Here is a 15,445-nt window from a genome sequence, read left to right on the forward strand (position 1 = left end):
CTCAGGTCATCTACGTGTCCATGTGTGCTCTCCCCCTGGGATAAGTTTTCCAAAACCATAACAATATAATTATAGGATCTTCGAAGTTTGTATTTATCTCTTTAACATTTGTTTTTTTTAATTAAATAATTCTTCAATCCTTCATCAGCTGGAAAGATAGTCTAGCGATGTGTGCACTCACCTTTGAGTTCTCCAGCCTGGGTTTAAATCCCGACCCAGGTATATACGACCATTCTGGTGTTTCACATGCAGAATGAGCCATCAACATGTGGACTGTCCCTTCGATGGACCTTCAACTGGATGTCCCATCTGGTGGCATTAGTTGGTGAATGCTAAAGATCTCTTGATATCCTTAATGAAGAGTGAGTGAGTTACTGCCAGCATCCTGAACTAATTGCAAATACCTGCACCTCATTTTGATCTGTCCGGGATTGGTTCTGGCCTTGAAACGTTTCTCAACTTGTCGTGAGCTGTCAAGTTTAATGGGACTCCATTATTTTCCAAATATTTTATTTTTTTCTCCCACTTTTTAATTTTAAAGTATGGGTTTTGAAACAGAGAAAGATGATAAGAACAAAAGACATGGAATCAGCTTAGAAATTGTTGAATGGCAAGAATTAATCAGAAACTTGGCATTATATAATTATAAAAAGGCACAGGTTTGTTTTCCTTCCGATAAACTTTAAACGGTGGACAAATGATTTGATAGGCGGTGGTAAACGACTTTCAAATCCTGAAAGAAAGACCAGAGAGTGACAAGAATTAATAAAATCATCTGTGGGTTTGAAAAAATGGGAACAGATGTCTGGAAGTTAGAGGGTAAGTTGAACTTTACAGAGAGGATGTCCTGAGGAATGAATATCCAGTGGAGGCATAAAACTGCACCGAGTTGGATAGGGAAATTGAGGAGACGGCATATGGTGTGAGACCAAAGCACACCTGGCATGGACTTTAGAAATCGACATCCTGCCTACAGAAAGAAAGCTGCAGGCTCTTTTCAAGTAAAGGGAAATACCAATGATGCCAAGGGCTTTGGGTTCTCTGCATCAGGAAGAGTCAAGTGAGAATGCAGGGCTGTAGGTCATGGTGGAGTGACCTCTCCATCATTTTTGACATTGTATACAAAGCCTTCTCTGAGGATATCAGGTATCATGAGAAGACATGTTTTGCACAGCATTTGCTTGTGTACAAAATTGCATACGTTCGACTGTAACCTCCCCCCACCGAAGGTGAAGGAGGTTATGTTTTCACCCCTTTCTGTCTGTTTAGCTGTTTGTTTGTTTGTGTGTGTACAGGATATCTCAAAATGTTGTGCACAGATTCGGAAGAAATGTTGTGGACAGGTTCGGTCTGCGACAAGGACGAAATGATTATATTTTGGTGAAGATCCGGATCCGGATCCGACTACAAGAATATTTTAAGTGATTCTTCACCATTGAGAGATAGGGCCAATAACGATATATAGCACGATATCTCAAAAGGTTATAGACGGATTCAGATGAAACTTGGTCGACATGTTGGGTATGTGACAATGAAGAATTAATTCAATTTTGGTGAAGATCCGAATTCGGATCGAGATATGAGAATTATTTAGGTGATTCTTCACCTTTGAGAGATAGGGCTAAACCGATATATAGCACGATATCTCAAAAGGTTATAGACGGATTCAGATGAAACTTGGTGGACATGTTGGGTATGTGACAATGAAGAATTGATTCAATTTTGGTGAAGATCCGAATTCGGATCTAGATATGAGAATTATTTGGAGCCTGGTGTTGGCGCAGTGGTTAGGGCAGCGGCTTGGGATCCAAAAGGTCCTGAGTTCAAGCCACGTTGAGCCACTGAATTAATACACCAGGGGGTTGACTCAGCCTGTCATCCTTCTGAGGTCGGCAAAATGAGTACCAGTACACTGGGCCGGTGTATACCCCGGTTAAAATAGGTGTACCATATCCCTGTGTCGTAAGAGGCGACCAGGGTTGCGTCAGGAAGGGCATCCGGCGTAAAACATGTGCCAAATCACTATGCGGATCACACGGATGATCCGCTGTGGCGACCCCTAACGGGAGCAGCCGAAAGAAGAAGAAGAAGATATGAGAATTATTTAATTTTTAAAATGAAACCACCATTGAGAGATAGGGCCAAAAACAATTTAGTACTGTGTATAGCATGATATTTAAAAAAAGTATTGGGCCCGATATGTTCTCATGGATCAGGCATTACGTGGTGGAGGTATGCGCTCTACCAAGTGCCCTTCTAGTCTTGTTTGCAAATGTGTTTTTACAATGATAGACTTGGACTGATGGTCATTGTAAAGAGTTGTAAACACAGATCTCCTGCCATACCAGAGATGTAAAATATGAATGGGTTTGCCAAGTGGTCTTTTATTTCTCTAAGGATACGTGGTTAAGACATTAGACATGACAGAATGAAATTGAATATTTCTCTTGTTCAGTCAAATTCTGAAAGGACATCATGTACACAGAGACACATCCAGGATAGTTGATGAGGGTGATGTAGCCATCGGGTAGGGAGGGGATAAGGGGGGATGGGGGTTGTCTACATGATCTAAAACATGTCAATATATGTATGTCCAGCATCGTAGATCAATAGCAATGTGGGAATTATTGACCATAATCACTGGAAAGAAACACTTTAAAACTACTTTTTGAATTGAAGGTGCAATTGTTGAAATTGGGTTCGGGTTAAGTGTAATAAGGATTTTGTTTTCCTAAAATGAGCAGTGAGGGAAGATGTTTAGGATCTTTGACGCACTCCCCTATCGAATCCACCAATAAGAGTAAAACATGGAGTAAAGTGTGGGAAGAATACATTTCGGCAGGTTGTTCCACAGGTGTAAAAAAGGTAATGATGAGGCAAACAGCTTGGACCTGGGGAAAAGAACCAAGATGGGATCAGATGTTGCACATGTTAAATCTGGAGGGTTTGGATTCAGGTGGGTGACTGAGATCACATGTGGGGTCAAACTTGAAAGAAGCCGATGGGAAACAGGCCATTTCCTAACCTGTTGTAGTTGACCAGGAAGACCTGCACTCGAACCTTACGGTGATAGATTCCAAGTATTCCCAAAGCTTTTGTCTCTGTCTGTAGTACCAAGGGTGATCCCATCCACAACAATGAGGCATATTCTATAACACGATGGACAGAGGATCTGTATGCGGTAAGCAACTAGGCACTATCACTAAAAAGACTTCAAAAAGAATATGGGCCTTCACCCAGTTTCTGCATGGCTTTGACCTAGACATGTAGCATGGTCACCACGAGTCCTACCAAAGAACCCCAGAAATGGGCCATTGTTAAAACTGGCCACACACTCTGAGTGATGGATTTGTCAGGTGATGGAATGCGAACATGGGAATTATTTGAGACAAATGGAATGAGAATATGGGAATTCTCTGAGTTGAAATGAATGTTTCAACTTTTGGATCAGGATTTTCTTTCTTCACATCGATTAAAAAAAATCGAAGACCCCAAAAGGCCATTTTATCTGGAATGAGGAATGAAACGGCCTCAGAAGAAATTGTCATCAAAGTATAGTGAAGGATGGTTTATGAGGAAAGTAGAGAGGTTGTTTCTGTATTTAGAGAAAATATTGCTTCAAATTACTGGTGGAAGAGCTGTGACAAATAAATAATTCAGACACATACCAGACAACGACTTTAATTCAGAAAAACACAGCCATTGACCTTGGGGGGGGGGGTGTGGGGGGAGGGGAAGTGACATAACTTCCTCAGCGCTCTGAGTACAAGCAACACCATTTTGTGACCTCGGTGTGGAAATTAGGGAGGACTACCCTCCTCCTCCTCTTCCCCATGGGATTGCCAACCCATGAGGTTTGTCCATGCTCTATCCTCTAAATACTAAGCATCAAGCAAGGCAGCATCATCACGTACCATTTTAAAAGTCTTGGGTATGACTCAGCCGGGTTCAAACTACTGACCTCGCAGACTCAGAGCAGACACTCTAACCATTACACTTTGGAGTAATTTGTTTTTGATATGTGTATAAAGGATAATTAATGGGCTCTCTTGATTTCAAAGGAAAGAAAGGGAGAGAGGATTTCAGGATATCAATCAATTACTGAGACAACAGGAAAAGTCAGTAAACCCGAACGGAAGCCAAATCTCCCACGTTTACATCCCGTATACCATATGGGATTGTCCACTGGCTACTAATGTCCGAGTATAATTCATGTAAAAGTACACTAAGCTGTCTACTAATGTCTTTTCCCTGCAGGTGATTTATGTACAAGCTCCACCATGAGACACAGATGAATGTAAAATATATTTTCAAAACTTTCAGGAAGTGCTTCTTGTACTCCACCTTGAGATGGATCACTGCAGTTGCATGAGAAACATTTGTACAGATGGTTCCTCCTTGGAAACTCGTCGGCTTGAGCATGGTTCCTGTTGTTCAGAGCGCTTTTCTTTTGGATGAAATCAACAGGACGTTGATCGAGATATGCTAACCGATGTAGGAAGTAAGGAGAAGCTGACACTCCGGGTGATAACTCCTCGTTAAGACTAGTTCAAACTGCAAAAAGTTTTGATCCATCACACGTGAAGACCCTTCAGTCTGCGCAAAAATGTCATGCAAGTCCCTTGTGCGTCAAGGCTTTGGTCACAGCATTTATGTTGTAAAAGATCCCGTGCGGTCTTTCTCAAAGACGAGGCGAATTATCACCGAGATACAGAACAAGTTGCAAATACCTGTCCAAATCGCATATAAGAAGAATACCCATATACAAATACCCCATATAAGAATGTGGAAACCATTGGGGATGTCAAAGAAGTAGTGGTCGAGAGTAGTCATTAAAGGGACGTTGACGTATTTTGTCTTTCAGAACTGGACTGTTTAGTGTTCACCACCGCAAAGATGTATTACATGACATTAGCAGAAGTGAAAGATCAGACACTGTCACGAAGGATTGTGGTCACTATTTTTTTCTCTACTAAACAGTTCAGGATTTCTATGAGTTGGAACAAAGGTCGGGTTTGAGTCAAACATCATCAAGCTATCTATGCTTGGCATGGGAAGATTAACAGACGTTCTTCGGAGGCTTACGTGTGCTCCCCCAGTGTGTGGCAACACCAAAGGTCAGCGAACACCCAATGACATTTGATGCATAAGTTGTGAGGATATATTAAAAGTTCTGGTGACGTGTGAGTCGCACGGTGTTTTCAGAGGAGGAATTTCAGGAATATTTCCACCACCTCCAGGAATGTTAGGTTCACAGTCTCTCAGAAAGCATTTTATTTGAAATGGCCAAGTGCCATTGGTTCCTGGAAAACACAAATGGAAATAGTTTAAATAAATTTTGTTCCAAAATGGGATGAGTCCCAATGGGATGAGTCCCAATGTGATGCGATGACGTCACAAACACCTTACATAGTAGCTTGAAAGCCTTTGAGCTGTCTCTTCATTGACTCAAACGATACCGGCCTGGGTTCCAGCATCAGCAGGGGCGCTGCATCATGGGGCACACCATCCTTTCAAAACAACATTAAGTCGGCCGTCCTGTCTGCAATCTTGGAGAAGTAAAATAATCCAACGGATCTTGTAAAAAGTGGAGACCGTCGGGACCGAAAGCATGACTAAATTCATTTGCATACAGATCGAAGTTTGGTTGGACACATCGGATCACTGAGATCACTCCTGGACTTTAACCGACCTCAGTGTTCTGGTGAGTCTTCACATGGCGATCGGATCAGATCGGATCAGATCAGATAACTTAAAGTTCCAAATAAATCATAAACCGTAACAAAGTAGAAGGGCGCTCGGTAAAGCGCATACCTCCGCCAGGCAGAACAGTTTATGCTTTGTATCCCACTGATAGGTCGGATCTGCATCCGTACCTCCAAAATCTAATCGGTTTGCTCTCGTCACCTCACTAACTCATCCACCAAGTTTAATCCGAATCCGTCCCAAACAACATTTTGAAATATCATGTTATGCGGTATATATCGTGTTTGGCCCTATCTGTCAATGGTGAAGAATCGCTTCAAAAATTATCATATTTGGATCTTCACCAAAATCGAATCAATTCTGGCTTTATACATTAGTAAGGAGGTGGTTACGAGGAGATATGATAGAGATGTTTAAGATAATGAAGGGTACAGATAAAATAAGGGCAGATGAATTATTCAGCACAATAGACAGTGATAGGACCAGGGACCATAGCCTGAGAGTTAAGACTGTCGTAAGGCAGGGAGGGGTCTTTTACTCAGAGAGTAGTTAATGCATGGAATGGTCTCCCTGGAAAGGTAGTGGCAGCAGAAACAGTAGATTAGGGATGTTGGCAGGACTTTTAGGTAGCTTGACCATTGATGGGTATTTGTGTGCATGTGTACAGAGTGTTGTCTGTCGGGGTCTCGTCAAAGGGGTGGTGTGTGCTTGATGTTGTTGTGTTCGTCACTCAAGAACTGCCTTCACCCACCCTCCGCCCGGGAAACAAACAAGAAAAAAAACCTACAAGAAACATTTTTACATTTTCATTTTTATATGCAGTGCATATTGGTCTGGTGTTGATGTGGCACAGGCTCGATGGGCCGAATGGCCTCCCCCTGTATCCAATTTCCTTGTGTGTCTTTGTGTAATTCGTCCTTGTCACACAACCCAAGAACCTGTCCACCAAGCTTCATCCGAATCTGTCTGCAACTTTTTGAGATTTCCTGATCATAGATAGACAGACAGACACAGACAGACAGGGGTGAAGACGTAACCTCCACCACTGAATCCTCTGCACAGTCGGACGCACATGATGATAACTCCACCATTTCGGAAATCAAACTTTCACTAGGGGCGAATTTTTCACGTTATTAAGGAAAAGACAAAATAATTTTACAAACAAATCAGACATTATTTAAAAAGGGCAAACTGCATGAGAACAGAGTGATGATGCATAAAAGTACAAGCTTTGAGCGCATTCCAAAGGCGTGTTAATCTGGCGCCAGTAAAGGCAGCAGCAGCAGCATGTGCTGCACGAGATAGTAGCGGCAAGTTGTCCAAGCAAAAGGTAATTAGTGTTGGCCTCGGAGAAAGTTTATTTTAACAGGAAAGATAGCGCTTTATAACAACCAACCTGACGTTTGTCCACTCACTGCGAACTATCAGCGCAAAGCAACTGAGCATCGAACCAGGTCAAAAGCGCAAGGACTCATGGGAAAATGATGCCCCATTTCTCCACTCGGCCCGTTTTCAGTCCTTACAGAGAGATAGCTGGCGCCTACCCGGGTTCCCTTAGACTGTGTTCGGGCGACACCAATGGTGAGCAACTCTTCTCGATATTACATGCAATTTCCATTCGGGGTCGGAGCAGGGGAATGTGCATGTTGTGATGATGTTGGCAGTTGTTCAGCAGATGGATAAGGGTTGGAAGGGCGTTTTTTGGGCATCTATAGGTCACGGAAATCCTCAAGTGGAAAAAGGTCATTTGGCCCATCATGTGGACGCTGCACAGCATTGCGCTCTTTCAGAGCACTCTACCATGTTCATATAATGGTGTGTGTGTGTGTGTGTGTGTGTGTGTGTGTGTGTGTGTGTGTGTGTGTGTGTGTGTGTGTGTGTGTGTGTGTGTGTGTGTGTGTGTGTGTGCCGTTGGAGTTTTAGCCATATTGATCTTATTGGACTGAAAGCACAACGGCTGGTCGACATTTATATGATCATAGGGACTGTTCTTCCATACCTGTCACCTTCACAAGAACCAGTTATTATTGTAACAATTCAGATGTCGATTCCACCAGCTTTCGCAAGTTTGTTGACCCCGAGTGGACGTGGATCTATGAAGACCCATAACCAGCTTACGATGCAGCTAATTCCCCTGCGAAACATTTCAGCTTTTCAGACACTGTGCTTATTCCACATCTTTTTCCAGCAGTCTTGGCCACGGTTAAATAGAAACATAAAGCATTCAAAACGTTGTGTGCTGCTTGCATCATGAAGTTTAATTCATACCCGTAAATACCTCGTGGGCTAGCTCATTAATTGGGCACAATTTTCTGCCCATACTATAGTTGCCTTTCACCTGTGTCCAGCTGCCAGAGGAATGCAAGCCCTCCCCCCTACCACCAAACCAACCCACCACCACAACTTTATAATGTGATTCCAAAGCAATCAAAGTACGTTAATTTATCCAAGAAACCGGGCCATATCTAATTGACCATTTTACCACCTGAAGACCTTTCTTGGCTCACGGCTGAGAGCATAATCGCTTTGCCTCATGGCGGTAGCTTTTTGCGCCGCAACTGAACTGGAAAAGTCTCTGGTTCATATCTCAACAATGTCGTTCCTTCTCAACCACAACGGCTGTTCGGTGTGCACGAACTCGTGGCAGAGTGCCACAGTGCCCATGCCAGCATATTTGTAGATGAAAATGTGGTCGAAACAGTTAAGTCCAGACGCCACGTGATCCCACAGGGGGCTGATATTTTAAGGTGCCAAGACATGCGGTTGTCGTTCCCCTCTTTTTGCTCAAGCAGGGCCTCAAGAACACGCCTGGCAATTTTAAACTGTTCTTGGTTTGCTTGATGTTTGTTATCGATGTGTTTTAATTGCCAATGCCTTTGGACTGTCAGGATAGCTCAAAAGTAGCCAATACTCTCTTTTGAGTTCTTCCACCTGATATGAGTTTGATTTCCAACCTGACTATAAACCTCTCCCTGGTAGTTTCACAGGCAAGGTCTTCCATCACCAAGTGTGATATACCACGAAATGGACGCTATGCCGGGTGTTCCGTCTGTTACACTAGTCGGGGAACGTAAAGCTTTCGCGATGCCTTCTGACGAAGGGTAGGCTTGTTATCGTCGGTAACCAGAACTACAGTATTTACACCTTCTTTCCATAACCTACAGGGGGCACTGCATCCGCGGCACAGGCGTGCCGCAAAGAAACGATGTGACTCGCAGCCACTTGCTGCTGCATGTCCTTGAACAGACAGACCATCGATTTTAATTCTGGTAATTCAACTACTTTTGTTTATAACTCGATTGGAAACGAGAAATAAACTCGAAAGCATACCAAAATACAAAGCCCATCCTCGTCTCCTTTGAACTCGAACTAAACTTGAAAACAACATCTAAATAAAAGGGTTAATTTTATTAATTACTGGTCGATATATTATCATAATAAAGGCTTGTTGAAAATTTGATGATAGAAGCTGAAATGGGGGGGGGGGGGAGTTTTGGTATGGATGGATAAAGTAAAGCAAAAATGGTGAACAAATAGAGAAACATGGAACCGGACATCTCGTGCTGCGCAGAGACGGACGGGCTAATAAGGGCTATTTGTACTTACTATAACTTTGCCATTTGACCCAATTATTAATTAATGTTCTCCATATTCTCAAAATAAAGGCTTGCTGAAAATTTGATGACAAAATCTCAAATGGTAAAAAAAATTATGGCCTGGACAGACGTGCACATGCACAATTGCAAAACCCATTCAAGCGCTGCATGGCTGACGGGGTAATAACCTTGACTGGGAATCATCACCACACTATCCATTGCACCTGATCATCAGTAAATTGAAATGTTATTGTTTTCGTTCAGGAGATTTTTATGCTTTTGGTGATGAAGTCGCCGGTGACATTATGTTTTTGGGTTGTCCGTCCGTCCGTCCGTCCGTCCGTCCGTCCGCATGCACACCCATGCAAATTTTCTGTTTTCTCTGAAACCGCTTATCCGATTGACACAAATTTTTCACCACAGATGCGACGACTCATGCAGAATTTTGAATGATAAGTATGACGTCAGAGTTTACGTGGGGTGGCAGCCATGTTGGAAAAACGGGAAAAATTTGGATCTCTGTATCTCCTTAAATTGCACCAAGGAAAAAAAATTGAAACTTGGCATTTGACAACTACTCTGCATGAGGAATAAGAGCGATTCGACTACGACATCATCGGTGAAGTGGTATCCTGATGAAATTTCGACACGTAGAACGCTGCATCCCATCAGTATGAAAATTTCTGTGGTTCATCTTGGGAAAGTTGGAAACACAGAATAAATTATTATGATGTCATCCATCACGTGGTTTGGCAGCCATATTGTTTAAATAAAATAATGAAAAAACTCTTCTTCTCCAGAACTGCTTTACAGCTCGAAGCAAAACTGCAACCAAATGATCGCTTCATCATGCTGAATAAAATTTGATAACTATGACATCATAGGTCACATGGTCTGGCAACCATCTTGGATTTACCCGAAAACCTTCAAAAATCTTCTTCTCCAGAAAGGCTTGAGAGATTGAGGGGAAACTTCACAGACATCTTCACCACGAGTTGGGGATACTCGGGTGATAAAGAATAATTGATGTCACATGGTTCGGTGGCCATATTGGATTGAAGAAAAATATTCAATCATGTTTTCTCTGGAGCCGCTTATCCAATCGAAGCAAAATTTACCAAGTATCATCAAACAATATAGCTGCATAGAGTGTGGAAATGATGATGTTACAGGCCACGTGGTGTGGCAGCCATATTGGATGGAAAAATGAACCTTATCCGATCAAAATGGAACTTCACAGTTGTCTCCGAAACTGCTCCATGGAAAAAATTGAAACTTGGCACATGTGAAGTACAACCCAATGGAAACAAGTGTGATTTTTTTTTGTTGATTGTGGCTTTCTTATGACATCACCATTGCATATGTCAAATGCTTTATCTGATCAGTATGAAAATTTTTGAGGGTCATCTAGGGCTAAATTGTAATTGGCAAAAAGGATGATGTCATCAGTCAAGTGGTTCAACAGCCATATTGTTTTTGGCATAGAACCTTCAAAAATCTTCTCTGTAATGGCTGAACAGATCGAGGCAAAACATTACAGGTATGATCGCCTATCCATGATGAACAAAAGGTTCTCCACCTTTGACGTCATAGGTCACATGGTTTGGCAGCTATGATTTTTTTGAAGAATAAACATTTTAAAATATTCTTCTCCAGAACGGCTCGACTGATCAAGGAGAAACTTCACTGACATGTTCCCCAAGCCTTGGGGATACTCAAGTGTTCACTAATAATTAATAGGTTACATTGTCTGGCAGCCATATTGGTTTGAACGAAATTCTTAGAAAAATTCTTTCTCTTGAACTGCTTCATCAATCGATGTGAAACGTCACAGTTATGATGTAGTAGACTTGTGGAATATTTGTTTTAAATTTCAACCTGATCGGATGCATGGTCTGGCAAAGAGAATTATTTAATATTCTAAATCTAGGTTCAGGGATTTAAATCAAACTTGGTACAAGTGTGTCAAGTATGTATAATGATGTAATAATGTGGGCGGAGGCATACTGGTGACGTCGTGACGTCGAAGGTTGTCATTCTAGTTTTTATTTACTCGTTGTTCCACTGTCTTTGTGAAATCACATCCTGCCATCTTGATTTTCAGCACTTGCTTAAAGCGGGAAACACGTAGTTATGGGTACGGGTTACCACCGACACTGTAAAGGCAAATTCCCTTGAAAGTTACTAATCTGAATAAATTACTCTGCCTTTTATAAACAAAGGTCCAAGTCCACTTTTAAACATGCCGATGCAGAACACTATATGTTTTGCAATGAAGCAATAACTAAAACATTCACTTTCTACCAGTGTCAGCAGGGGGTGCTACATTGTGAACCACACCATCCTTCGAAGTGAATGCTGTTAAAGTCGGCTGTCCTGTCTGCACTATATTACAGTCTTATGATGAAAACCCAACTCCTTTATTGGAAGATAATGGGGGGTGGGGGGTTCAGGGTTCAGTGCCGTTTATCGACCAGGCAATAAGGTCAGCCATACACTTGAGACTTGTACAGGAAACTTCCACCAGCCTAAAGCCTCCTTCATCATCATCATCATCATCATTATAGTCATCGCTATCATCATCATCATTATAGTCATCGTTATCATCATCATCATTATAGTCATCGCTATCATCATCATCATTATAGTCATCGTTATCATCATCATCATTATAGTCATCGCTATCATCATCATAGTCATCACCATTGTCATCATCATCGTCATCGTCATTATAGTCATTGCTATCATCATCATAGTCATCGCCATTGTCATCATCATCGTCATCGTCATTATAGTCATCATCATCATCATCATCGTTATCATCATTAATAGTCATCACTATCATCATCATATTCATCACTATCATTATCATAGTCATCGCCATAGTCATCACTATGGTCATCATAGTCATTGTTACCATCATCATCATTATTGTCATCATCATAGTGATTACTATCATCATTATCATTATTATAGTCACCACTATCATCATTATAATCATTTCTAACGTCGTCATTGTCATCATCATCATCATAGTCATTGCCGTCATCATCATTATCATCATCTATGTATAGGATTTGATGAATCCTGGTCAACACTCAAATCATGGTATATCAAGCGATCACCTTCAGGAGACAGCCTGCTTAACCTCAGTGCACATTTTTTTGGCTCCTACAGGAAATTGTGCAAACCCAAAGCCTCCATCTTGCAAACCATGCGGTAGTATAAAGTGTTTACCTTGAAATCGAGACAGCCAGCTTTACTTCCCATTTAAAGGGCAGCATACTCCAAAATGCAATACCTGCTGCACTAGCAGGGTCAGATTTAGGGCAGGGCCGCCTGGGCAGTTGCCCAGGGACCTCCACAATATATGGGCCTCCACAAAACTCTTTTTCTCTATCTGCAGGCATATTTTCTAAAATACTCAATATAATTGTTACATGATGTAGATTTGTGTTCTAAATGATAAAAAGTTGTGTTATGCTCCAAAGTCTAAATTGTAGTAGGTTGGGTGGAGTAAGAACTATTTTCATCAGATGAAGATTGACCGGTCAATGACTGCCAATGGGCCTCCGCAGCTCTCAACTGCCTATGAGCATCCACAGTCCTAAATCCAGCTCTGTGTACCAGATGACTCGAGGGTGAACATGATACTGCTGCGCTATCGCCTATTGTGCCGCCATTATGATGTATGATTATTATCATGAAATATGGTTGCTATATGAGAGATCAGTGAGTCCGCACTAAGTTACGATTTCTCTCCTCCAGGTTATACGGCTGCAGCCCAGTCGGAGCGACGACCAGGGACGAATCCTTTCCGTAAGTGATGGCAAGTCTATTCCCGGGTCGATTGCACAGATGGCTAACGTGCTGCACAGGGCGCAGACGCATCTGGCACCACCTAGGGGTTCACAGTGAGCCCAAGGTTTTACCAACCATTTGGCATCGGTTTTAGCCTCATTCTGCACGCTCTGAAATCTCTCATCCGAACCTTTACTGATTAATTGTGTAAAATGGGTTGATTTAATTCGCCATTTCTAAGCTGCAATATCTCGGAGAAGATCTTCACATTTTATCACCTGTAACTGCCTGAAACATGGAAACAAAAATTGGAGTTTTTTGCTTTTCATTCCATCGTTGAAAAAATAAGCAAGTCGTCTTTTATTTAATTCCAATCACATAATCAATTGCTCATCGATGTAAATAAATGTCAATGCATGAACAATAATAATAATGCCACGTGACATTATTTGAGAAGCATGGTGGGCCGTATGTATACTTCGCTGCATTTGTATGACGGTTCCTCCATGAAGTTCTTTACTGATCAGGACCTTTATAATCCGGGATGGACAATGGTACTACTACTTCTTTCAGGACCCCAATTATTCCCACCTTCTTGTGGGGTCGGTCGGTGAACGATTTTGGCCTAAGTCTTTCACAAACTGGTTTTGACAGGAATTTATAATTTGTTCAGGCTGCCGGTGATAACACACCTACTCTTCAAGATAGATACAGTGGGATCTTCAACATCCACCAGCTGATGCTGGCAGACAGGACACTCAGCTTAACATCCATCCGAGGGACAGAACACAACATTGATCACTCATCCTGAGAAGCACCAACCTGACAATTAGGTATTAACATTTCATTTACCAACCTGCAGAGCCGTTTGACTCGTTTGATAAGATGGATCTCAAATAGGACAGTCAGCTTAAATATTGTGACGTGACCAGTACACTGCGTACGAAGCACCTGAAAGCTTGAATTTTCCAGATAAATTTACTTTATTTTTCAATGAAGTGGTCCAGCAAATAAGATCTGGGAATGTAGAATTGGTCGTAAGAATAAGAATGCAGAATTGTGTTTTTGCCAATAATACATGTGATTTGTTGTTTTTAAAAACACAAGTGTTGTATTCATATTGGCTTTCTAACTTAGCTGGTGTTAACCTGCAGTTAAAACAATAAAATGCTACAACAATGTTATATAACTCATGTCGGTCATGAATAAACAGTGTAACCCTTTAATTTGTGTTTTAAATAATTATAATAAATACATAAAAGCGTTTCTGGTTATCAAATATTTTAACTGTCATGTCAATCCTTATTCTTGACTTTATTGGTTGAAATAATTCACATTTAATCATTCATCTCCCCCCCCCCCCCCACGCACATGCCTTTACATCTTCTTCCTCCTGGAACCCAAAACAGTGAGCCACCTGGTCTGAGCAAAGCTGAACACTCAAGTGGGCAACTGTTCCAAAGTCTTCTCTTCTTTTCTTTACTTTTGTACAAATGTAGAGGTTGTTTATTTGCACTTTGTTTCGTGTAGTTTCATAAGGGTGTTGCTTTTGTGATATGTTATTTAAAATTAAGGGCCTGAATAGCGAGAGTAAATCGGAATTTTGATGTGTTTAAAAAAAAAAAATGTATTTTTTTTTTCTTTTTTACTTTCCCAACTTACATAGAAGGCACAACAATTCCCTGCATTTAGCTCTGACAATGTACGAGTTACTGTTCACTTAACAGCTTGAATAAAAGACTTAAGTTTTCCTGTTTTTCATTGGTCACTTCAATCAGGTCTTCATGCTGTGATTTTGATCCACACAGTGATTTTTCCAGCCATTGTTAGCTTATCTGAAATTTCAATTCCAGATAAGGTATTGTCATCGCACACCGTCTGTCCGTCCGTCTCCTATTTCGACTTCTCTGGCCAAACTGCTGGGCCGATCTGGCTGAAAATTGGCAGCAAAGTTCCTCTCCTGACTGTCAACAGGAATTGCAAATCTCGTTCCAGTCAAATGATTTTAAGGATTTCAAAATGGCCGACTTAGTAAATTTATTTTAAAATCTTCTTTGCCAGACCCACCATTACCAAAATGCTACCAAATTTGAGTTACAGCATTAGGCCAGGATAGGGACGTTAAATTGTGGAGATCATGCTGATTACTTGACCGGAAGTGTCAAAATGGCCGACAGTCAATTTTTGGGAAAATCATGTATATTCCTTCAAAATTCTTCTCCAGATCTACCAGTCAGAATGGTACCAAATTTGTGTTGCAACATTAGGACACGGTCCTGATGTTAAATTGTGGAGGCCATGCCGATCACGTGACCGGAAGTGAGTCAAAATGGCGGTCCCGC

The 15,445-nt window shown here is 41.6% G+C and overlaps 1 protein-coding gene across 5 annotated transcripts in view; it reads left to right on the top strand.

Annotated features, from left to right (window-relative positions):
- The window catches only part of LOC147014698 (SPARC-related modular calcium-binding protein 1-like), a 156,268-nt gene extending 141,415 nt beyond the window's left edge, over positions 1 to 14,853 (top strand). For 4 of the 5 annotated variants that reach the window (XM_085852839.1, XM_085852835.1, XM_085852836.1 and 1 more), the window contains exons 12-13: positions 13,071 to 13,121; positions 14,513 to 14,853. In XM_085852839.1, the coding sequence (XP_085708965.1) occupies positions 13,071 to 13,121; positions 14,513 to 14,529 (68 nt within the window). In that variant the 3' untranslated portion in view covers positions 14,530 to 14,853. The remainder of the gene's footprint in view (positions 1 to 13,070; positions 13,122 to 14,512) is intronic. The other variant, XM_085852837.1, reaches the window with a different exon arrangement.
- The last annotated feature ends 592 nt before the right edge of the window (positions 14,854 to 15,445 follow it).

Source organism: Eptatretus burgeri, chromosome 13 (assembly GCF_056783735.1).
Source record: "Eptatretus burgeri isolate ZD-2024b chromosome 13, Ebu_testis_v1, whole genome shotgun sequence".
Lineage (NCBI taxonomy): Eukaryota > Metazoa > Chordata > Myxini > Myxiniformes > Myxinidae > Eptatretus > Eptatretus burgeri.